We start from the raw sequence: 25027 nt of genomic DNA, 5'->3' as shown, positions 1-25027 counted from the left end.
GCTCAGAGAGGGGCAGAATGCAGCCCAAGGTCACACAGCCTGGAAGTGGTTGGGTCAGGACCAGAACCCACCACCACCCGACCTGGAAGGAAGGTGAGCAATGCTTTACAAATAAATAGTAGCTCTGGCACTGGCAGTGCAGCCTTGGGGCAAATGCTTCCCTTCTCTGTGCAGGTTTTCTCATCGCAAACTGGGGATAACCACCATCAAGCAGGCAGTGAGCGAGTTGTTTGGCTATAACTTCAGCTGGGCACACAGGCACCAGAAGCAAGGCTGCACTTTTGGGCTTACAGTGCAGTTACGCGTGGCCATTTCACTGTTATGGCCAAGAAGCACAAGAGAGTGATGTATGAGTTTCCAGACTGGGTCTCTAAGGGGTGGTGTGGGCCTTTCTCTTCCTCCCTTGCCTCCTTGTTGATAGGTGGAAGATGGAATGGATAGGTGGCGCACTAGCAGCCATCTTGGGCCATGAGGTGACCTTGGACATAGGGACTGCAAATACAAAGCAACAACACAGAAGGAGCTCTTTTCCAACACTGTAAGGCATCAACTCTAGATTCTGCATGAAATATATTAACTCGTGTCCAATAACTAAATATTATTTTGTATCTTTCTGCCATTCGTCAATGAACTAGATCATACAAATACATGTATCATATGACATACTGTCATACACAAATTCCAGGGTTACATTTTTTTCCCCTCAAGGAACTCGTTTTTAAACTGGCCTCATCCTGAATATCCCGAAATAAAGGGTTCAGTGAGCTGATTTTCTGCAAACACTAAAACAAATTCCTATCTATTAAAATAAAGTCAAAGCCATTAAAACAAAAAAATGTGAATTTCCAAACTGATGGGAATGAGCATCTTGGCAAATGCACTCCCTAAAAGCAAAGATAAAAACCAGACGGAGTTCTCAAAACCAACCATTTCAGGATCCTTGAGACTGATCCAGGGAGGTCAACAAATTGAAAAGTGTTTATCAGGAAAATCGGGATGGCAGGCAAGAGCCCTGAGAGATTGTGGGGTCTTCTGCCTGAGGCCACCAAGACAGGGAAGTAATTTCTTTGGAACAGAGCAGCAGCATGTGGGAACAGGAGGGATTCTCAGGGTGGGATGAATGGTGAAGGCCAAGGTTGGGATCCTGGCTGCAACAGACTGGTGAACTAGTCAGCGGTCGAAAGGCCTGGAGAACAACAGAACCACAGCTGGCCCCACGGATCAGCAACGGGCCAGAAAGCTAGGTGCACCCGAAAGGCTACGCACCTGCTTGGGAGAGATGGAGAGGCCCATCCACCCGCAGTTCCACACAGCCTGCCCAAGGGGAGGCTGTGTGCATGAGCTGAGAAAACATGAGAGAGGGTGATGGGAAGCCGAGGCAGGGCCAACTTGCAAGCTGCCTAAGCACGGGGTCACTGGCGCAGAGCCTCAGCGAGTCAGGTGTCTGAGCACAAAGGCCGAGCCATCACCGGGTGACCTGGAAGCCAGGCCGGCGAGGGGGGACTCCTTGAGGAAGATGCCTAAAAACAAAACCCCAAGTCTGAGCAGAAACGCCGGCAGCTACAGGCTGTGGGGGAGGCGGGCCTATAGAGCTGGATCAGAAAGTCACTTTGTTATGTGTATCAACACATCTTCACACATATTTTCAAGACTTTTTATTTTTTTTATTTGACATGGAGAGAAAGGGAGAGCACAGGCAGGGTGAGTGGGAGAGGTAGAAGCAAGCGATGTGGGACTTGATCCCAGGACTCTGGGATGATGACCCAAGCTGAAGGCAGATGCTTAACTGACTGAGCCACCCAGGGGCCCACGTCTTTACACAACTTAAATAATATATATTCTAAAAATACATGTATCTTGGGATGCCTGGGTGGCTCAGTTTGTTAACTGTCTGTCTTCTGCTCAGGTTGTGATCCCGGGGTCCTGGGATTGAGTCCCACACTGGGCTCCTGGCTCAGTGGGGAGTCTCCTTCTCCCTCTGCCTGCTGCTACCCCCCACCTGTGTGCTCTTTCTCTCACAAATAAAAAATAAAATTCTTAAAAAAAAAAAAATCACATATCTTAGAGACTTCCATGTCAGTACATAGAGCTCCACAGTGCCCTGGGCTTCCCAGGCCATGACACTGACCTGTGTGGCCCCTGCCCATCTCTGTGGCTGTCACCCTTGGCTGCAGACAGGGAAGGGACCGAGCTGCTTGCTCCCCGCACGGCCGCGGCACTGGCAGGGCCAAGAGCCTGAGCTGGAGATCAGATGGTGGGAGGACCGGGCAGGTCTTTTCCTCTGCCTGGGCCTCAGTGCCCTCCCCTGTGAAACGAACGCCCAAGGGATGCGGTGATGGGAGGAGGATGGGGCCCCCAAGGCATCGGCGACGCCGTAGGGAGCCTGGAATGAGTCTACCACGGAAGGCAAGGCCGCGAGTTTTGTCTGTTTAATTTATTACTGTTTGACATCCAGTGACACTGACATACCCCGCCGGGCCTGCGGTCCCCCGGCCCCAGCGAGTCTGACCTGTCCCACAGAATACAGTACGAGGGGTGGATGGCCACACGCGTGCATCCACGGCGGAAACTACAGTGACTCCCAACTGCGGCTGCAAGAGCACTGCCGGGAGAGGAAAGACGAGCGGGTGTCGCGTGTTCCCCGAGTCATGATTCTCGTCTTCAACAGTTAATGCTGTTACAAACGATACTGATGCCAGGACAGGGCCAGACACAAACAGTCCTACATCTTCTCTGCCGTATAAATATGGAAGATTTTCGTTTATACAGTTTACCCTCAGTATGAAACTACATCTGCTGCTACCCGTTACTGCTAAGGGCTACGCCGCCTCGGCTCTGGAACCAGGGGCCCGGGGTCGAGACTCTGGAATGTTGGGACTCAGTCTTCCTCGCTGCCACTTCCTGAGCGGTCCTGGAGGGGGACAGGAGAGAGCATGGTCAGCCCCACCGTTGAGGTCACCCCCACCCTGGGGCCTACCCAGGCGCTAAGTATGGTCATTGACTGCCTTCACTGGGGGCGGGGCAGGGCAGGGGGGGAGCGGGCAGCCGAGGGGGCACCATGAGGCTGAAGGTGTGGCAGCCCTTGGCTTTGCCTCTGGCGCCATGGCCAAATCCCGGTGCCGCTGATCTCCCGAGGACTGGCCCCTGTGCCCACACGGACTCTCCTTGGATCTGGGAGACTCGCTGGGCCCTCTCTGCTTCCTCCCACCGCGGTGTGCCTGTCCCTGTGCCCCTGACCTGCGGCTTCAAGAACACTGTGGTTATTTCTACGTAGGATGCTTGTTCTTCCGCACAAACGTTTCAAAAAGCTTGGCAAGGGCCACAGAATGCTGTGCCGCATCAGAACTGGGCAGATGGGGAGCTTCACGGCCCAGACACTCCTCTCCAGAAACAAAGGCCAGCGCTCCATGGCCAGGACATCGGTAATGTCCTCACCAGGTTATCGTGACATGGTCACGTTTGTTCCAAGCCACCAGATTTTGCAATTACTACAAACGGCTGCATGAGAAAAACAGCAACCCCAGGACAGCACTCGACGAGTTCTGCTGGGATCCAACCCCAGGAAATCCACGTGGCCTCCCTGTTTCCTAGAAGTGGAAACTGAGTCTCTGAAGTGAAGTGAACAGCCGGTCTCCCACAGCAGGGAAGGGCTGGGCACTGAGGCCACAGCCAGGGGGCCAAGAGTCTGCTCAGACGGGTCTGCTACCAGCCCCCAAACCCACAAAGCGGGCCACTGTGGGCTCGATGCTCCTGCCGCTTCTCCCTGGTGTGTAAGGAATGCAGCTTGCTCCGGGGCAGAGGCGACACCCAGACACCACTCATGGCACCATTCATGGGGCCTGTTTCACACCGTTTTGCTAATTTTAGATTGAGGGATTTTGGTTTTTGTTTTTACCCACCACCACTGATAGGAAATCCTTAGACAAAGGCCAGAACGGAGCCACGAGCAGAGACCCGGTGGCAAAGCATGTGTGTCACCCAGGGCGAGGGCTTCATGAAAGCCTCAGCTACAGAGGGGGTTATGTCTGCTCAGGGGTGACAGATAGGGGCCTGTCTGATGGCATCTTTTGTCCCAGGGTCTCCTGACCCCACCCTCGATAGAGACCCAGCCCCACCACTGGCCTCAGCATGGCGGACCCAGTGTGCTGAGAGAGGCGACTGCCCCACCGGCCTCAGAGCACTGGTTCACCAGGGTCACACGGACCTGGTCTGGCTTATGTACCGTGTCCAACCCCGAGCCTCAGTCTCCCTATCTGTGGAGTGGGGTATTGGAGCACTGACCCTCCCAAGGCCGCAACTGAAGGGTTCAAGACCTGGCACGGGGACAGAGCTCCAAAGACTGGCCCACCACAGCCACCAGCTCCTGCCGCCAGTGCTGGGGACTCACCTCCTCCTGCTCCTCTTCGCTGTCGTCGTCGCTCACCACCGGCTTGGCCCGCGAACCGCGGCTCGGCCGCCGCCGGCCCCCCTTCAGCCGATCCTGCGCCTTCTCCTTCCGGCCCAACTTGATCTTCACTTTGACGGAGCGGGCTGGGGTAGGGACCAGAAAGAGGGGGGAAAAGGAAAAAACACGTGAGCTTGGGAGAGCACGGCAAGCCGAGTCAGGGGTGGCACGAAGCGGCCTGGCCATGATGCTGGTCTGCGCAACCACCCGCCGCTGGGACTCACACTCAGACTCAGAGCCTTCTTCCTCGCCCTCCTCCTCTTCCTCACTCTCCTCGCCCTCGCTGTCATCTTCTTTCTCTATTTTCTGCCGCACGCTGGTGAAAACCGACTGCAGGACGATGGAGTCTTCATAGATCTAAAAAAAGAGACATGTGGGATGTCATTGGGCTGGGGCTGATGGGAGCTGCTGGCCCTGCCCTCTGGCCAGGACAGCCTGTGCAGGGCAGAGAGCCCTCCGTAACCCTTTCCTAATCAGGGCCTGAGAGAACATCAGACGTGGAGAAAAGTGTGGATGGGTTAGTTTAGGAAGAACTACAAGTTCCTCCCTCCCTTCCTCTGAAGAATCCCAGTGAGGATATGCTTTTAAAGGCTCTGAAAAGGTCTGCAGCAATGCTGGAAACACATATCCTTGTTTAAAGTAGCATTTCCCCCAAATTTAGGACTGTAAAATCTCTTTTCCAACGAACCACCTCTCCATAGCACACTTAGGAAAAGTATGCTGAGTTGAGGTTGTGTATGTTAATTTCACCGCAGGGAAGGACACACCCACGCAATTCAAGGAGTCACTAGTGAATTCAAAGTAAAATTCCAGCATGTACACTGGATTGCTCACAGGGTCATCCTGGACGGATCAGACTGAGTTTATTTCCTCTAATCTGCTTGTTGTTCTTTCTGCTTCTTTTAGTAAGGAATACATTGCTTTCACAATTGACAAAATATTCCCAGTGGCTGAGAATTCTTTTACCAACCTGTTGTTTTTGGTTTGTTTTATTTGTCAGAGAGACAGAGACAGCATGAGCAAGCATGCAGAAGCAGGGAAAGGGGCAGGCAGAAGGAGAAGCAGGCTCTCTGCTGAGCAGGGAGCCCCAAGTGGGACCCAATTCCAGGATGCTCAAGTGGGGGAGACAGGCTGAGGGAGAGGGAGAAGCAGGCTCCCTGCTGAGCAGGGAGCCCGATGTGGGACTCGAGACCCGGACCCTGGCATCATGACCCGAGCCAAAGGCAGACGCTTAACCGACTGAGCCATCCAGGGGCCCCTTTGTTTGTTTGTTTGTTTGTTTTTTTAAAGATTTTTTATTTATTTATTTGTCAGAGACAGAGGGAGAGAGAGCGAGCACAGGCAGACAGAGGCAGAGGGAGAAGCAGGCTCCCTGCCGAGCAAGGAGCCTGATGTGGGACTGGATCCCAGGACGCTGGGATCATGACCTGAGCCGAAGGCAGCCGCTTAACCAACTGAGCCACCCAGGCGTCCCCCCTTTGTTTGTTTTTTAAAGTAGGATCCATGCCAGTGTGAAGCCCAAAGCGGGGCTTGAACTCATGACCCTGCGATCACGCCCTGCATCAGACTCCCACCTCAGTGGGGAGTCTGTTTCTCCCTCTCCCCCTGCTTGTGCTCTCAGATTAATAAATAAAATCTTAAAAAAACCTGAGCTGAGATCAGGAGTTGGGACACTCAACCAACTGAGCCACCCAGATGCCCCTTAATCAGTCAATTTAAGACAGAGCAAGCAGCTTGCTGAACTGGGGCCTAGCTGTGAAGGTGGCAAAAGCCAGGAGTGGGTGCCCTGCCCATGACTGCCCCCCGGGGCCTCCTCACCAGGGAACCCTCCAGGTTGAAGGTCTGAGCGTTCTGGCACAGCAGCATGACGTCCTTCTCCAGGTCATTGAGGCTGCGGTACTTGTGGTTGCGGATGCGCTCCTGTGGGTAGAGGGAGAAGCAGCCTTACCTTGGGACTCTGCCCTGTGTCGGGGGACCCCGGAGCTGGGAGTCCCTCTGCCTAACTAGGTCATGGCCCTGTCTTCTGGGGACCACTGAACAGACTTGGAAGCCCAGGCCCACTGAACACAGAGCTGCATGGCTGAAGCCTAGGTCACGGATAACCCTGAAGGAAGCCCGAACGCTGGCTGCCCGTCAACACAGCTTTAGGACCCTCTCCCACAAACTGGGCTGCTAAGCTCTTGAGGCCACGAGGAACCCCAAGAGCCTGTGACTGGGTCCAACAGCTCAGGCTCTGCCCAGTCTGCTCCGGGGTCATCTGTCCCATACACCCCAGTAGCACCCAGACGCGGAAGATACTGGCTCAGATTCCCCAAACACCGATGTGGGCACACTTCCCACACCCCATGCCAGGCTTACCTTTATCTTCTTGAAGTCCACAGGCTTGCGGATGAGCTCGTAATACTCGGGCAGCTCCTTGCGGGAAGGCAGCTGGATGAAAACCTCGCTGAGCTGACGTCCACTACTACTGCAAGGCGGGACACAGTGGGCGTCACTCACAGGTCCTGCCTGCTGGGGGAGCCCCCCACCCCGGCCACCACCCGCTGCTTGAGGAATGAGAAATTCGAAGCACTCAGTTCTCTCCTGTATATGTACTGTCCTGTGAGTTCTGGAACACTCTTGAGAGGGAAACAAGCCCAGAGGGGCTGGGGATGCATCTGAATCCAGGCTCTGCCCTCACCCAATCCCTCCAGCTCCTGGAGGGGATATCAGCAGATACCAAGCAGCCAATGCCTCAGCACTCGAAAGAGGCAGAATCACGACTGTATTTATGTACGATGCAAAAATCAGTCTGCTTATGTCGGGAGCAATAAGTACGAGTTCTCAGAGAGAGACCAGTTTCTGCATGCGTGTCTCTTACAGGTAGCTCACTCAGGAGCCGTGAACTTCAGAGAATTTGGCTAAAACCAGTGGAGAGACACTCCCCAGAGAGACCCGAATGGAAGACCCGAGCGGTTTTCTAGTCCTTGCCATTGGGAAAGTACTGGTTTTCCACAAGGAAGCAGAGGAAAGATGTTCTGTGATGTGGCAGGGTGTCAAGCGCTGTCTCCCAGGCCTCACTTTCAGACAAGCCATGCACTTGGGCGCCAGGCTGTGCCACACCCAGACCTGGATCTGTCCAGGGACAGGAGCTCAGAGGGGACATCACTCCTGGGAGGGAGCAGGTGCTTTAAGGACGGGTGGACGAGAGCCAACAACTCTTACGAGCTCAGTCTCCCTCTCTGTTCCATCAGTCTGGAGCCATGGACCCCACCCTGGGGGGCCGGTGACCTGGATGCGGCTCTGTTCCAAGGCTTGCCCTAACCTCATCTGTGACCAGCTGGACCCAACGTGGCAGGATGTGGCTGAAAACGCAACCTGGAAGGCAGAAGCCCAAGGCAGGTTGTGTTTGCGCAGCCTTGCTGGGAACATGTGTGTCAAGCGTCCAGCCCAGAGCAAGGACTGAATGCTGATGGCTGTCCAAAGCCAGCAAGGTGCAGGGACCAGATTCCAGCTCCTCTATGTGCGGCCGGCAACTCAGGAGACCCCAGCTGTGGGAGGAGGACCAGGAACACCGTGATGTGCCAGAAACCCCAAAAGAGCAAAGTTTCTGGGATCCCGCGGTCTTGGCAAAGCTGCTCCTTTAGGCAATCGTGGCATCTGGGGCATCCGGCCGGGGAACCCTGAAATGCCCCCCGGAGTAGCAGGCTTCCCTTCTCTGCGGGAACAGGCTGGGGTGGCTCGGCCACGGACAGTTGGGGCTTGTTTGCGTATCTCTGAAGAGGAGAACTGGAATCAGAAGGCACTGGGCGCTCGGCCGGGGAGAGGGAGACCCGAGCTGCAAGCCACCTGCACACATCCTGCTGTCCCCCCCGACCTTCTGAGAGCTCCCCCTTCTCACCCTGACAGCATTCTCATCAGTTTTGACCAGGACACACAGCGGGAGCCACAGCTTTCACTCTGATCCAGGACAAGCACCTGCAGCCGTAAAATACACGGGGTTTCCCTGCACGGGGTTGCCTTTGCCAAGTGAGATGAACTCTGATGTTTCCTCCACTATTTCACGTTTTAGAAGCAACAGGTGACCCGCTACATTCATTCTGCTGCTCACTGGTGGGTGTGGAGTGTGCTGTGCCCGGCGCTAAGGCCAGGCTCTCTAGGCTACACGCTCCTGCACTCATCTGTGGCATCCGTGAAGGTGGCTGGGCCTCGCGGGATATGTGTGGCCCTCGAGGGAGCTCATGAAGTAAGACCCTGGTGCTGGGATACAGTGGAGAGTTTTGTAATAAAACCCTCTCACCTCCACTGGGCTAAGAAATTGGCGGAGACAGGAAAGAACAGGGAGCAATGGAGCTCCTCTTACAAACCTCTGGAATAAGGGTGTCACTGAGGAATGAAGGCCCAGGTGGCCACCCACGCCTGATGCTTCCCTGGTGCAGTGAGCTCGGAGTACAGATGGCCTGGAACTGGGTGCACGTGACAGAGAGACAGGGCCCCAGGATGATGGGGGACTTTAAAAGGTATCCTCACTCAGACAGCACATCACTGCCATTACATTTTAGTTGCCAAAGTGCTGAGATGTCATTTTTAATCCTTGGAAGTCCTCTGGAGACCCCCACCTCACCATTAGGCACTGCTGAGGCCGGCTTGGGGCCAAGAGCCCGGTAAATGGGCCTTCCAGGCTCCCTCACCAGCCCTCCTCCCCTCTGCGTTAGTGGCGGACAAGTCACAGCTGTCAACCTCACTGGGCACAAAGCCCAAAGTCCTTATGGTGGTGGCCTGGCCCTCCAGGGCTCTGACCTCAGCACCCCTCTCTCCCCCTCCTCAGGATCATCAAAGCCACTGCTCCCTGGGAAGCCCAGCTGCAGCCTTCACGTCACCTCAGAGCAAGGGCCCGCTCCCCCGAGGTTCTGTGGCCCCTCACCCCCTCTTACAGATGGTAAGAAAAAGAATGGCTGAGATGTGAGATCTTCAGCGCTCAGCATCCCGAGGTGCACCAGGCTCCCGAGAGCCCGCCTGACCTCTGGGACCTGGGTGGGCTTGGCCTCTTCTTGAACTTGATGACAGGAGGTCCGGCGCAGTCAGTTCCCAGGCCTGGCCGTCTCCCTCACTGCTGTGACAACTGTTTCTGAGGCGCACGCAGTGGCAGCTCCCACGTCTTGGGAGCTGCCTCGTGTCCCAGGTGGGCACCTGGCCTGCGCCAGTTCTGGGTATCCGGAAGCGCGTGGCTGGGGACGCTCATGTCCGAGTGGCCGGCCCGCACTTCTGGGATACACTGGCGGGGGGGGGTGGCGCCCGAGAGCAGGGCCGTGCGGCTCTCATCTGGTCAGCTGAACCTGCAGTCACTCCCGGTCAGCGCGGCTGTTCCACATGTGGGGTGTGCCTTTAATTCACAATTCCTCGATGAGCAGTGAACCCGGGCTCTGCTTCACAGGTGGGAGGGTCCCCCGACAACCTCTTTCTGGCCAGTATCTGTTCACGTCTTTACCCTCCTCCAGAGAGTCCTCTGGGCAAACCCCTTTTCCATCCTATGTCATCTCTTCTTACTTTTTGATGATATCTTTTGATGAATGGATCTTAGTTTGAATCAAATTCCGATTTACCAGTACTGTCCTGCCACAGAGGTACTGCACTGCGTTCTAGAAATGTTGACAATTCAACCTCTTTACGTTATTAGATATGGAGCCAGTCACCCAGATCAGCGTCATTTCTCCCAACCAAATCCTGGGTGTCTGTGTCCTCGCTAGACTAGAACGGCAGCCATGAGGGTAGAGGCCTTCCCAGTTTTGCTTCCTGCTCTATCTCTGTCATCTAGAACAAAGCCTGGTACAAAGCCGGTGCTCAATAATTTGCTGAAGAAACAGCTCAGGGTGAGAGTCTCAGCAGTCATGGAGCAAGGTTCAAACTTGGGTGTCACAAAGGTCATCTCTGAACAAGGGTGCCTCATCACCCCCCACACCGCATGGTCATCTATACACCACCCCATTCCAGAAAGGACTGGCAGCAACTACCAGAAACCACCCCCTGCCCTGAGAGGGCACTGCTGTATGCCTGTTAGCCTCCTGTGTTATGAGCCTTGCTCTCCAGAAGCTTCTGCAGGCAGAGTAATCTGGGAGTAAAAGAGCTTGGGAAAATCGTGAGGCTGTGAGGACCAGACCTGTGACTTCCACTCAGACACCACCTGGGCGCTCACCTCATTCGGCAACAGGAGCAGCAGCAGCCATCATCACTGCTGCCTGTGGCCGTGAGGACTACGAGGGCGCTCCCTCATGCCTCCTGACGCCAGCTCCCAGAGCAGGGATTTCCTTCTCCCTCTTTCACTGCCCTGTCCCCATTACAACAGGACATGGGATGCAGTCAGAGCCCCTTGCCCGAAGCCGCCAATTCCTCCCCAGTCTAGGCCAGTGGGTGCTTCTCGTTGAATGAGGTTTGGCAACGAGTCTAATTCTCTGTTGGGGCAGGGCTCTGACTAGTTGTACACGCCCTTCTTGGATCCTGAAGAGCCCTGATAAGGGTCTTTATTACTCAACCCGCCATGGCTGCCTCCCTAAGGAAGTGGGCCCTCCCCATGCCAACTCAGGGTTCTGGTGGTGCTGCCCAACGCTGAGTCCCAACCTCTTGCCCAAGACTTGGGCCAAGTGCTGTACCTCACCCTTCCAGTCTCAGTGATAGGTCCAGGCAAAGCCTGGGACACACGCTGGCCAGTCAGAGCCCACCCTGCAGAGTTGAGGAAGCAGAGGTTGCTTTCCTCTTGGGGTGTGAAGCCTTCAGGACAGAGGGAGCCCAGAGCTGTGGCAGTCACAGGTCACTGCATGGGATAAGGGGAGAGGTGGTGGACAGCTCTGGGTCCCAAAAGCTAGTCTTTGCTAACTCCTCTACAGCCTTCCAGCCAAAGGAGTCCCTAGACATGAAGGTCAAAGAACTAGCTTCCTGACGCACACAGCCCAGAAGTCCAAATGTCCCTTAACTATGTCCTTAAAGCAAAATTACAACATGTGGAGGAAGAACAACAGGACCGAACCACGAACTCTGCATCAAAGAGGTCATCCCCCCGTAAGCCTTTGCAACAGATGGAGAGAAACCAGAGAAGCAATGAGAGATGGTGGCAGGCAGGGCTTCCGCACAGGTCACCCCCCACGACCAAGTCGGGACCTCTCCCACCCATTCCCATACGATGTTCTAAATCAAGGGTCAGTAACCTTTTTCTGTCAACCACTGGTGTAACTCTATCAGGCTTTGCGGGCTATCCCATCTCTATCATGACTACTCAACTCTGCCACTGTTGCATAAGATGCAGAAAAATGAGCTCTGGCTGCATTCCCATAAAACTTCTTCTGTGAACAACAAAATGTGAATTTCCTATTATTTCATATTATATGGAATATTATATTGTTCATTTTTCTAAAATCCTCTAAAAAGCCATTCTTAAATTCACGGGTGATACATACACAGCTGGTGGGGCAGCGCTATTTTTTTGTGGGTTTGCTGGCTACTGATGGGAATCCTAAAAATGACAGAAAAATGTCTGTCCATATCAGGGATGGCAACATAGTGCCTGGTGTCCTCACTGTCTAATCCTCTGACCAGTGCAGACATTGCAAGTAGATCAGAGCACTATCCCTTTGTCCTCAGGCAGGCACAAGTAATCAAGTGAAGATGGTGCCCCAGACAGACCTTGCTAGCCAGGTATGGAGGTGGTCCCATACTGCCAAGAAGGACTCCCTCTCTGTCCCTCAGCCCTGCTCTCCTCCCTAGAGTCCAGTTTAGTCCATCTTCCCATGACATCGCTCAATGACATCTTCAAGCCCTGGACCATGTTCTCTTTTGACCCCTGATCAGCAAACTGAGCCTGCAAGGTCCCGGATAGAGCAGCTCAGCAATTTCAAAACTTGACTTAGCTGCAGACCATCTGAAACAGCATCTCAGAAGGTTTTCCAGAAACAAAATTTGAAAGTGAAATAACGAAACCCATTTGTTTACTTCGTTAGTATACACTTACTTTCTAGGTTCAGCTTTTTAAAATTTTTTTCTTTTTCAAGATTTTATCCATCCATCTGACAGATCACAAGTAGGCAGAGAGGCAGGCAGAGAGCGGGGACAGGGAAGCAGGCTCCCCGCTGAGCAGGGAGCCCAATGCGGGGCTCGATCCCAGGACCCCAAGATCATGACCTGAGTTGAAGGCAGAGGCTTAACCCACTGAGCCACCCAGGTGCCCCTAGGTTCAGCTTTTTGACGTGTTACAAAATCAAGGATAGCTTGAGCATCACACACTGAGAAATCTGTTCCACTTAGTTACAAAGTCTTTTTATGAAGAGCCTCCAACCGCTGAAAGGGCCAGTTCTGTTGGACTTAGGGCTGCAAGGTACAGAAACAACTCTGACTCCCGCACGAGGGAAAGGAAAGGGTATTCACCAGCGAGCCCGCTGAGGAGAATGGTCTGCGGGCTGCTGGCCCTGTGCTTTCCCGGCAGGGTGGGGAAGCTTTATTTCAGGGTACGGGTGCCAAGGCCAAGACTAGCTGTAGGTTATGATGCTGGTTAAGTGTCTAATGAGCTTGCAGTTTCAAACGAGCCAAGGACACATCTGGGGGGCACGTGTTTCTTAATACAGTTGAATACCGCAATCCAAGCATCATTTTAAAGAAACCCTGATGTTGTGCAAAAGCTTTTTATCTTGATGAAGTCCCAACAGTTCATTTTTTGCTTTTGTTTTCCTTGTCTTCGGGATAACTGAACTCTACATCTGAAACCGATAAACTCTATGTTAATTAATAATAAAAAAAAGAAAGAAAAGGAAAGAAAAGAAACAAGTAACCTGAGCTAGGGAAGCACCTGGATTTAACATTTTCATCAAATCCATTTGGATTTGGAGGCGAGACCCTGAGGTGTGAAAAAAGATGCAGAGCCTGGGATTACACAGCAAGCAGAAGCCAGATCATAATCCAGCCAGGCCCGAAGCTGCCAGCACATACCCTGCGTGCCCGGGCAGCTTCCCCAGGCAGGCCGTGAACGCCGCAGGGGCTGGCCTCACACCACGCTTTATGGTGGCAGCAGCTCAAAAACCATTTGCTGTGGGTGACAAGGACAAAGAGCAGAAGCCCAGAGAAGATAAGAAGTAAGTGTATACTAACGAAGTAAATAAACGGGTTTCGTTATTTCACTTTCAAATCTTGTTTCTGGAAAACCTGACCTATTTGAGGCACTATTTGAGGACCTATTTGAGGCACTGCAAAGAGCATGTCTCAGGATGAGAGAGAAGGGGAAGACGAGAGGCAAAGCCAGCCCAGCTCTCTCGGGAGCTGCCACCAGAGGCCCATGGAGCTGGTCTCGAGAGCATGGTGGGGTGGGGGGCTGGAGGGCAAGGCCACCTTCAGCGGGGCTGGGTGATCTGGGCCGTGAGAAGCGCGCCTCCTGGCTGGAATGAGTCAGAGTTCGTGGCCGCAGGTACTATGAACAATGAGCCTCTAGTGGGATGAGCAGCTGAGCAGCAGAGGAGGCCACAAAGCCCCCTTTGAAATGGAAGAGACTGCTGGATGCCCACCCTGGGACCCAGGCTGCTAGGGTTCCCTCTGGTCCAGCTGGAGCACACAGGCCCACCTCCACACCTTCCCTTCCCTCCAAACTTTTAAGTTTAGTTAACTTACGTTTTTAACTAGTTTTACCTTCAAACCTTAACCTGTCAATTCTTTTAGCTAGTTGTCTTTTAGCTTCTTTTAAAATCTATTCTTGGGGCGCCTGGGTGGCTCAGTGGGCTAAAGCCTCTGCCTTTGGCTCAGGTCATGATTCCAGGGTCCTGGGATCGAGCCCCACATCGGGCTCTCTGCTCAGCGGGGAGCCTGCTTCCTCCTCTCTCTCTGCCTACTTGTGATCTCTGTCAAATAAATACATAAAATCTTTAAAAAATAAATAAATAAAATCTATTCTTTCATGATTTCTCATTTACTTGACCTCAAACCTTTGATTCATCCTCTTGTCCACACCCCCCCCTTTCCCAGCAATTCTGAATTTTCCTTTCATACCTCCTGTCTTACCTGTTGATTATTTTCATGACAGTATCCTTATTGCTTTCCCTGAGTGCAAAAGAAGCCCACACTTGGAATGCACCAGCACACAGAACTCTGCGGGAGGCAGAAGGTGTGGCTTGTTCACCCAAAACTACTTATTTCTGGGGCCCAGGGTCTGTCCCTGTCCTGTCTGGAGCTGTAACCAGTTTTAAGCTCCTTCTAACACAGCTGCCCTGTTTTCTTCTACTGTGGCAACCAACCACCAGCAGGGAGGGAAGCCCGGGGGGTTGGAGCTGGCAGGATGACAAACAGGGCAGGTGCAACCGTATCCAGCAAATTCTGTGGCAGCTTTGGAACCGCAGCATGACTCGGCAAGGCTGCAGGGACTAACCCTCCTGTGGCCTAGAGCCCCACTGGGCCCTCAGCCCAGCCTGCCCCTGCACCCGCATCCAGGCTGGCCAGGGCCTGGCCGATGGGCATCAGCAGTTTGCTCAAGAAAGCTCACCGGGGCACTTCTCAGGGCTCCCGGCTGGGTGCCAGGCAGGAAGTGCTGAGCCCAGACCTGAACCCACAGGCAGAGGGCTAGCTTCTCCTGCTGGAGCACACCCAGCCTGGGCCTGGGCTCCAGATGAAGGGCTGCATGGTGTTCAATGGCTGAGGCCAGGGAACCCTGAGGTCTCTCTGTCCCCTTAGGAAATAGCTCCCTGGCCTGTCCACCCTCTACTCTCTCCCCGAAAGGAGACTGTCCTGAGGGGCCTGGAGCCCCGTGCAGGTACCTTTCCCAGGGAAACCGGTCAGCTAGACAACCTGCCCCGGGGCTTGCTACAGCACCTGTTTTTCTTGCAAATCAACGTACAACTCTTTCAACTCCCAAGAACCATCTGCTCTTTGATTCTCAACAGGGAGGCGCAGGGCTCCCTCCAAGGGCAAAGGGCAAGGGGTAACAGGTTTTAATTAGGCAGCGGCTGCCAGGTTCAGGCCGAGGTCGCCACCACAGACAAGGCCAGAGCCCTTCACTGTCCACGATGGATTCAGGGCTGGTGTCCAGGCGGCTTGTCTGGCCCGCGGTATCTCACATTTGGGGTCTCTAGAATCCCATTTGGGGGATTCTACTTCTGTGCTGGAAACTGAGGCAGGGAGATGGACGGTGAACCCAGATGTCTGTGACACTCAAGTCATCCAAGCCCTTTTAAAATGGCTGGGAAGGGGAAGGAGGAAGGGGACCAAGAGGGTCTGCTCAGTGGGGCTTGGCCCCGGGAGGCTTAGCCTCGGCAGCCTGAACGCATCCACCAGCCTCCTGAGCCATCGAGAGTAACCTGTGAGGACCTCCTAGAACAAGTGTTCGTGCCTGTCACATCGGTAGGATCAAGTTCAGGAAACCTGGTGCCGACCCTCCACTGCCCAACAGCCATGACTCTGCCCTACAGCAGGTTACGGTCGAGCTCAAAAGCCCAGTGGGGAGCACAGGTACTGTGGAGGGTCCTCTGGCGCCAGCCTGCTTCAGCGGCTCCTCCCAGCAGACACCCTCCTCTCAAACCACCCCCCGAAGCTCCCAGGTGTGAGCTCCAGAGCGCACGCCCACGGACCAGCATTTGCAGACAGCACCTTGGCTACCTGCCGCCGGCAGCACACACAGCCCCGTGACACGGTCCCAACCTGACCTGGAACCTGTGCCGGACTTATTTTCGTGTTTAGATTTTAAAGCCCAAATCCCTATCTTCCAACTTACTTTCTTCATTCCAGTTCCAACTCTGCCTGTGAACGATAGGGCTCCCTAATCCCTGATGCAGTTTGAGATTTCCAAGCCCTGAGGAGGAGGAGCCCGGTGAGGTTCTGCAACGCAGGCTCAGCCCATGACATCCCCTGGCCTTAGCTGGCTTTCTCTGCACACAGGACGCACGTGCCCTCGGCCTCAGGGCCTTTGCATATGCTGTCCCCTTGGCTCTGACACTCCTTTCTTCCTCCTCCCCTGGTGGGGGCCCTGCTTACCCTCAGGCTCTGCTGGTGCAGCACACCTTCAGGCCACACTTGACACAGGGGCCTGGGGAGGGAGGGGCATGGCAATCCTGAACCTGAGCAAATATGAAGCAAAAGCTTCTAGAAGAAGACATCACCTGTATGTGGACACGGATGTGAGTACAAAGGTAATAATATCACATGTGACTGCACTGGTATTGAAATATAGCTGGCGGAGATCTTGAAATTTATAATCAAAAGCAGCATCTCGAGTGATGCCCACTGACAGAGGGGTGGTCCCTCGAGTCCCTGCATGGAGACCCCAACCCCGGCTCTCATGAGCACTGGGAGTGGAATCCGCAGCACCTGGCCCTTTTGCTTGGCAAGGCAGACTCGGGGGTATCGAATTCAAATGCTGGCAACGTCCTGTAATCATTTACTGGCATCGAGGAGCCACTAAGCTGTAATAGTTCCTTCTTTCCTCAGGCTCTGTGTTTAACCCAAGTATAGATTTTAACTAATTAAAATGTTCTGGCAAATAAAAAAATTAAAAAAATATAGATGCTTCACTTCCTCTTCCAGAAATGAGCTATAAAGGAAGTCTGAGACAAGAAAGTGTGTGATGGGATACTTCCAAATTTATTTTATTTCGGTTCTCTTTGGTGTGGTCTGGTGTCTGGTCCCTCAGAACCTTCCAGGTGCCTGATGGATGTGCCCTGAGAGTTTAACCTGGTCCAAAGAGAGGTCTGGCCTTTGTGCCGGGCTCCTGGGTGGTAATCTCTCAGCCCTTGAAATGTCCTGCCTTCTGGGCTGCCTTTGTTTAATGGGGGCCTTTGGCCCACAGAATCTCTGACTGCGACTTAAGGCCGGGGTGATGGGTCATGTGGCATCAGTTCAACCCACAGAGGAGCTACAGACTGAGGTCAGCCATGTGGGCGGTTAGTCGTGTCTCTGTGACCAAGTTCCAATGAAAACTCTAGACAGAGGCTTCCTTGGCTGGCAGTGCTCTGTGAGTCTTGTCTCCTAATGTGTCAGGGAAATCAGCGCTGTCAGCGACTCCCTGGGGAGAGGACGCTTGGGAGCTCCACACACACACCTCTCCAGGACGCTGCCCTGATGCCCATCTGTGTCCTTGCACTGTAACAAACCATAACTGTGAGTTGAATAGCTTTCAGAAAGTCCAGACAGTCTTTCCAGAGAATTAGCAAGCCTAAGTGTGGTCTAGGTTCTCAGAACTCTGCAATTGGTGTCAAGAGTGACGGTGGTCTCACTTCTCACCCAATCTCACAACAGGACAAATGGTACTATTGTTTCTTCCTGTGGTTTCAAATTCAGGACGTTAAGGAATGTCAAAAATATCCATTAAATAGGTCAGCCTTTTACCCAAATGTCATCTTTGAAAGTATTTGCTAAGAGGAAACTTTTCAAGCAGGAAAACAGGATAATTTTTCCAAGTCTCTATGTGCCCTGCTTGATCTTTTCCTAGGGGACCACTAGCAAAGCAGCAAGCGGATGGACCCGCTCCAGTCACTTCTTGATGTCAGCATGCGGGAGGCTTCCTTTAATGACCATATATACAAGTTCGACTTGTAACTTCTCTACATTTCTTTCCACTGTAACAGAGGACTCCCAGTCCTGTGATGTCACCCATTCCAGGAGGACGGGGGTTAGCTGTCAACCATGTGTCAAACCCTCCACTGAGGTGTCCCGCCACACAGGTCTCACGCCAGCCGGGAGTGCGCAGCTCTATGACCCCAGGGCTGAGGCTTTCGTCAAACTGGATCTTGGCCTCCTGCAGAACAGCCTCCACAAGGGGTCAGTGTGAGTTTCACGCCTGACTTCTCACCCCATCTTGCACGTGCTGGAAGAACTGTAGGCAGCAGCTGGGGGAGTCAGTTCCTCTCTTCTCACATGATCCAGGGCTAAGGCTGATGCTCAGGGGGCATCCGCAGTCATGAGATGACTAAAAAAAAAATGAATACTTTTTTTTTTTTGAAAATAGCCAAGGCCTTAGCAACAAGTTCAGGAGGCTGTTTCCAAGCGTCTTGTTTTGTCTTCTTTTAAACCGAGGTGTATCACTGCAGGAAAGCACGCATATCAAATGTTTATCCTGATGAACGTTTTCATCTCTTTAAAAAATTTTTAAAAACATTTTATTTATTTATTTGAGAGACAGAGAGAGAGAGTAGGAGAAGGGGGAGGAGCAAAGGGAGAGGGAGATGCAGACTCGCCACCAAGCAGGGAGCCCTATACGGAGCTGGACCCCAGGACCCTGAGACTATGACCTGAGCCGAAGGCAGACGCTAAACCGACTGAGCCACCCAGGCGCCCCAAATGTTTTCATGTCTTGAGGTAACCACTGTTCCACACCATCACCATGATCAGCTTTTCAACTTCCTTTAACTGGAAGCATCCTGCAGGTACCTGTTATTGTTTGGCTTCTTTGACTCCACAAAATGACTGTAAGATTCTCCCAGAGAGTGGAGGGATGTCTGTTCCTGTGGTTGGTAGAATCCTGCTCTTGGGTTGGGCCTCCACTGATATGTTTTCCCATGGCTGGACACTGGGCAGTTTTGTTTGGGGCAGTTACAATCAAGGCTGCTATGTACCTGCTTGAACCTGTCTTTGGGTGGACACAGGCACTCAGCCATCTCTGGTTTACAACCAGGATTGGAATCTGTGGGTCAGAAGGTTTAGTCCCAAAGAGCAGACTGCTCCCATAAGCAGGAGGTAAAGTCCATGTGCTTGCCAACACTTCAAAGAGTTTTAGCCATTCTGGTGGGTGTATGGAGGCATCTCTGGTTTTATGGAGCCTTACCTCGATGTTACCATCAATGTTGATGCCAATGATTCCAAGCACCTTTTCACATGCTGATCGGTCACTGGGCTATCTCCTTCCAGGAGATGCCTGTTCATGGCTTTTGCCCGTTTTAAAATTTCAGTCCGTGCAAATATTCACTGGCTTCATGAAGGTATCCTTGGATGAACAGATGTTCTTAATTTTAGTGACGTCTACTTTACAGGTCTTTTCTGGTTAGTGGTGCTTGTGTCCTGTGCAGAAGCCAATGCCTATCTACATTGAGGCCATGAAGATTTTCATCGATGCTTTCCTCCACAACTTTGTTTAACCTTTCACACTGATGTTTCCATTTCAACTTAACACGTGTAAAGGTGTTGGGTAAGGTCAAGGTTCATCTCCATTTGGATATCCCAAAGACCAGCATGACTTTCGAAAAGTCCATCCTTGCCCTCTAACCTTTAAAGGTCTTCTTCATTTTGATCATTTTGAGGCTCCCTTGCAAGTAGATTACTGGGATCTTTTGTTTTCATTGGATTTTTGCACATTCCATATTTCAAATAATTGTGGAAATTGTCTCAAAGGTGAAGTTTGCGTATCAGCTCAATACTTTCTTCTCTAATGCTGATGCTACATTTTTAGGGTGGATGGTTGAGCTGAAACAAACCTTTCTCACTTAGTCATTAGTTTCTCTTCTAATAATAAGATTCTTTTTTTAAGTGCAATCTGTACCCTTTATTTGGGTACAATCATCACCATCCCCCCCCAAAATTTCACACCTGTGAGCCTCTCCAAATGATGCACTGAGAGCTTACATACACCTCAACACTTTTCTCTCTAACAGATGACAATTTGCCCTTACTTTGCATAATGACTAACTGCCACATGTTACTATAAAATCAAGCTGAACAACCGTCTGGTTATCGTGACAGGGGTATGGCCAGTATGTACCAGAAAGTGAACTAAGACACTGGGGAGCACTACGGGCCGAGTCCTGACCAAGATCCAGGCCTCGCACCCGAGCTGGCAGACCATGTGCACATGCTCCCGGGGAGGGCCTCAGAAAACCGTTGATTTCTTATTTAAATGGTACTTGTGAACCACACACGGATCTGCCGCAGTCTCCTAACTCTGCGAGAGCAAGGACCCCAAATCCCAGAGCGGAGCCTGGTCAGTCTTCACCATATGCGGCCCACCCGCGATGGCCCAGGGTGAGAACTGGGCTGGCACGTCACCCACGTGTGGGGAGAGGGTGGAAACTCTAAGAGAAGGGAAGCTGCTTGGTCTTGGCTCCAGATACAATGGCCCTCGCACCACAGCCCACCACCATGCGATCGGCACCCATCATGGCACACGTTCCTCTCTTTCCGCCTTGCCCATCACAGGCCCCCGAGGCCTCTGCGCAGGCTCCTGCCTCTGCTGGAGCACTTGGCCCCAGACCTCCATTCCTCAGGGCTCCTCCTCAAACGTCACAATCCCTGAAAATGGCCCCCTGCCTCCACCTCCCCACGAAGTTTTCTCTTCCCTCTCACCGCAGCTAAGAGCATGCTTGCCTCTTGCAGAACGTACGTTCCATGAGGGCAGGTGTACCGAGACAAAGACAGGCCACCAATGTTTGTGCAGTGACTGTCCCGACAACCAGCTCACAGGCACACAGAAGGCCAGGCGAGGAACCTCTGAGGACCCCAGTGCCCACCCACTGCAGTCCTTGGCTTACCTGTCCTTGTACTTGATCACAGCGTCCACGATCTTCTTCATCTTCTTGGTGAGGTTGGGAGGGTTTGGGGACAGCTTCTCGGCGGGTGGCCGGCCGCGCTTCTTCTGCTTCTTGCTCTCGTCGTCCTTGTCGCGGCTGCGGGTGCTGGTGGTCGGGGTGGAGGAGCCGGCATCACTGTCCCGCTTGCGCTTCCGAGACGATTTCTTCTGCCGGACCTCCTCTTCGATCTCCTCCAGCGTGCCCTCCTCGATGGCCTTCAGGGTCAATAGTGGTAAAATAGGACAGCCAGCACCGAGGTCGACAAGCAAAGGTTGAGGCACAAACCCAAAGTCCCCAGCAGGCCGGCTCTGCCTCCCCAGGTGCTCCCCGCCCACACCCGGCCTGAACAAATCCACAGTTGCTTTTCGTTACCAATTAAAGAGGCACAGACCCACCAAAGGTCCCCGAAGACTTGGACCCTGGGATCCCTCCACCAGGAGGTAACACTACGAGTCCTTCTGCTCTAGATCCTCGCCATTTTTCTTAAAAATTGTGACAAAATGTACATGACACAAAACTGATGCCTCAACCACCTTCAATAGTGCACTCAGGTGGTGTGAGGTACACTCATGCTGTGTGCGCCATCACCACCGTCCAAACCCAGGACTCACCGGGCCCCTCCCACGGACGTGCGCAGCACTGAGGACAGTGCTGGCCTCTATCCACACACCACACCAGGACTCGGGATTTTGCTTACTATGTCCTGGATGTACTTCCCGTCGCTTTTCTGCAACGTAATTTTTGATGTCTGTTTAGTATTTCATTATAAAACACAGCCTCATTTAGACTTGCCCTGTCCTTGGGTGTTTCAGCTCTCTCCGTGTGGGGGAGGGGCTCCCATGTGAGGAAGGCCACGACAGACAGCTGTGTTATTTGTACATAGACTTTTCTTTTTTTTTTTTTTTAAGATTGTATTTATTTGACAGAGAGAGAAACAGAGAAGCAAGTTCTCAAGAGCTTGGGTACATATGGCATATGGTACATATGGCACCAGAGTGGCCGCCACTAAGAAAAGAGTGTCTGTTTTGGGTAAACGTGTTTTGTTTTTTTTTGTTTTTTGTTTTTTTTTAAATGCAATGGAAGTGGGCGAGGAAGAAGCAGGCCTCCCACAGAGCAAGGAGCACGATGTGGGGATCGATCCCAGGACCCTGGGATCATGACCTGAGCCCAAAGAAATGACTGAGCCACCCAGGCACCCCTGTACACAGACTTATGAAGCGAAACTGCCAAGCAAGTTTCTGTGAACAAGATTAATTTTTGAACAACACTAACTGATTCATTCTCAATGAAAAGGACTCATTTGCACATTTTTATCTCTGCAGATAGAGATGAGAAGCCAGGGGAGCCTGCAATCACGACAGGGAGTGGGGGCAAGACTCCAAGGGATGTCTGGTTGTCTGTCTCACATTTATCAGCTGTGACTGGGAGCAGGACATAGGGCCAGGTGTTGAGGACAGCCTCAGCTCACGTCCCTCAGGGAGGGAAGACAGTAAGCAGACAAACGTCTCACGAACATGGTGACAAGCGTGTTGACTGCCAGGAAGGAGGGTAAGTGGTGCTCTGATGGTGGAGCAGACGTGCGCTGGCTGGGGGTCAGAGGGGCATCTCAGGGGAAGTGGCACTTAAGCTGAGAGCTGAAGGGTGGGGGTGGGTAAGGCATCCAGGCCAAAGGAACACCACGAAAGGCGTGTGGCAGGCAGGAGGGACTGTAAGGCCAGTATGGGGGAGTATGTGCACTGCGAGCCCAGGTGGGCACAACATCTATCCTGCCAAAATCTTGAACAGTGTCCCCTGAAGTTCATGTCCACCTGGAACTTCCAAATGTGATCTTTTTTCAAAATAGGATCTTTACGGATTTAATTACTTGAAGAGCAAAAATGAAGTCATCCTGAGTTAAGGTGAGCCCCAACTCCAATGGGAATGTTCCCATGAGAGACAGGAAAGGATACCAAGACACAGGGTGGACAGGCCATGTAAGATGGGAGCAGATGGGGGTGATGCGGCCTCACGCCAAGGAATGCTGAGGCCCCCACAAGCTGGAAGAGGCAAGGAAGGGTCCTTCTTGGAACCTTCGGAGGAGGAAGGACCTTGCTGACACTTTGACACCAGACTCCAGGCCTCCAGAACTTTCAGAGAATAAACTGCTATGGTTTTAAGTCACCTAGTTCGGAGTCCTTATTGTAGCTCCCCTAGGAACGCAATCCTAAGGTCTCGGGTCCTGAGGCGCAAGCACATGGGTCAGCCCAGAAGGGCAAGAGGCAGCACCATTCTCAAGAGCTTGGGTACATATGGCACCAGAGTGGCCGCCACTAAGAAAAGAGAGTGTCTGTTTTGGGTAAACGTGGTTTTTTTTTTTTTTTTTTAAATGCAAACTCTTATTGAGCACGTGTATAAAAAAAGCACATGCCCTGTGGGGAGAAGAAAGTCAATTCAACACATGGGGCTGGGAAAACTGGACACCTGCTTGTACAGGAGCTGGGTCCTGACCTCCTGTCGTAAACAGAAGCTGCTTAGAAAGGATCACGGGCCCAAACATAAAAGCTACAACTCTTCAAAGGAAGGGGTAAACCTTTGTGCTCCTAAATTTCTCAGTGGATTCTCTGATAGGATACCACAGCACAAAGCGAAAGGAAAAAAAAAAAATACACTGGCCTTCGTCAAAATTAAAAAACACTTGTGCTTCGAAGGACACCATTAAAAAAAGTGAAACAATAACCCACAGCGTAGGAGAAAGCGTTTGTAAATCACACATCCGATAACGGGAGTTTTGAAGACGACACGCAAATGGCCGACACTGTTAACCACCAAGAAAACGCCATTAAAAACCACAAGGAGGTTACTGTGGCGTACTCACTGGAAAAGCTAGCGTCAAAGGGACAGGTGACAAACACAGCTGGGATGATGGAGAAACTGGAACTGCCTCACACTGCTGGTAGGAACATAAAATGGTGTGGCTGCTCTGGAAAACAGTCTGGAAGTTCCTCAGAAGACTAAACAAGCAAATTACCATTTGATTCAGAAATTCTATTTCTAGGTGTTCATGATATAGAAATCACAACATCTATCCTGCCAAAATCTTGTTCTCCGATGTTCACAGGAGGCCAGAGGTGGGGAACAGAAAAAAGATGAACTTTGCCAAAAACAAAGATGTTACCACCGTGCAGTCTAGCTGCATGACACGCCACTACTTGGCCTTGACAAGGAGGGCCACTTGCTGCCATACGGATAAACCTTGAAAATATGCAGCCTACTGCTAGAAGCCAGTCGCCAAAGAGAGGACACATCCCTCTATTCTATGAAATCTCCAGAACAAAAGTGAGGGGGGATAAAGGGACAGGAAGATAGCTGAAGAGGACAGGGCTTTTTTCCTGAGGTGAAGAGAATATTCTAAAGCTATTTTGTGGTGATCACGGCACAACACCGAATATACTAAAATCTAAAGAATTGTACAACTTAGTTGAGTAAATTCAGTGGTATATGTATTAAAGCAAAATATGCTCAAAACAGTATTAGCACATGGACAACTAAAAGGTATCGTGTCTCTTGGAGAAGGTATGTGCTAGGGTGAGTGCTGTGAAGTGTGTAAACCTGGCGATTCACAGACCTGGACCCCTGAGGTTAATAATACATTATATGTTAATAAAAATTTTTTTAAAAATTACAGAGATAAAAAAAAAAAAGTATCGTGTCTCAAAAGTGCAGAGCCATGGGCGCTCTACATGTCTGCGTTCAGGCCTCCATTGCCAGCGGTTCTCCTCTTGTCCCTGGAGCTTGGGGCCGATGGATGAGGAGCTGGACAAGCCAGCAGCCCCACCCGAGGGTCACGGGCTCCCCGCACGTGTCAGCGGCCCCCTCATGAGCACCTGAGCTGGCAAGCTCACTAGTCTGGGTCATTCCGAGCTGCCAGGGCAGGGCCAGGGCTGCCGGACCTATCGACTGAGGAGGCAGTGGGGCCGCAGTCAGTCAAGAGGAACCCCAGGGAGTGTGACCAGAGGCCTAGGCAGGCCCCATGGTTTGTTCTGGGGTGGGCCCGTCAGCCGGGCCCAGCTGAACGCCACCACCTGGCATCCGGGGAGGGTTGCATGGGGAAGGG

The 25027-nt window shown here is 52.4% G+C and overlaps 1 protein-coding gene across 7 annotated transcripts in view; it reads right to left on the bottom strand.

The window, feature by feature from the left end:
• Window positions 1–2413: 2413 nt before the first annotated feature.
• The window catches only part of SMARCA4 (SWI/SNF related, matrix associated, actin dependent regulator of chromatin, subfamily a, member 4), an 89404-nt gene continuing 66790 nt past the window's right edge, over window positions 2414–25027 (bottom strand). For 2 of the 7 annotated variants that reach the window (XM_032884036.1, XM_032884040.1), the window contains 6 exons: window positions 20896–21158; window positions 6803–6911; window positions 6263–6364; window positions 4669–4801; window positions 4388–4530; window positions 2414–2911 (listed from right to left, as the gene is read on the bottom strand). In XM_032884036.1, the coding sequence (XP_032739927.1) occupies window positions 2879–2911; window positions 4388–4530; window positions 4669–4801; window positions 6263–6364; window positions 6803–6911; window positions 20896–21158 (783 nt within the window). In that variant the 3' untranslated portion in view covers window positions 2414–2878. Of the gene's footprint in view, window positions 2912–4387; window positions 4531–4668; window positions 4802–6262; window positions 6365–6802; window positions 6912–20895; window positions 21159–25027 lie in introns of those variants that run through there. The other 5 variants (XM_032884039.1, XM_032884041.1, XM_032884038.1 and 2 more) reach the window with 4 other exon arrangements.

The sequence above is a fragment of the Lontra canadensis genome, unplaced genomic scaffold (assembly GCF_010015895.1).
Source record: "Lontra canadensis isolate GAN:19392208 unplaced genomic scaffold, GSC_riverotter_1.0 scaffold88, whole genome shotgun sequence".
NCBI classification, from domain to species: domain Eukaryota; kingdom Metazoa; phylum Chordata; class Mammalia; order Carnivora; family Mustelidae; genus Lontra; species Lontra canadensis.
Note: the sequence above shows the minus strand (reverse complement) of the source record. Positions and strands in the feature narration are given on the sequence as shown.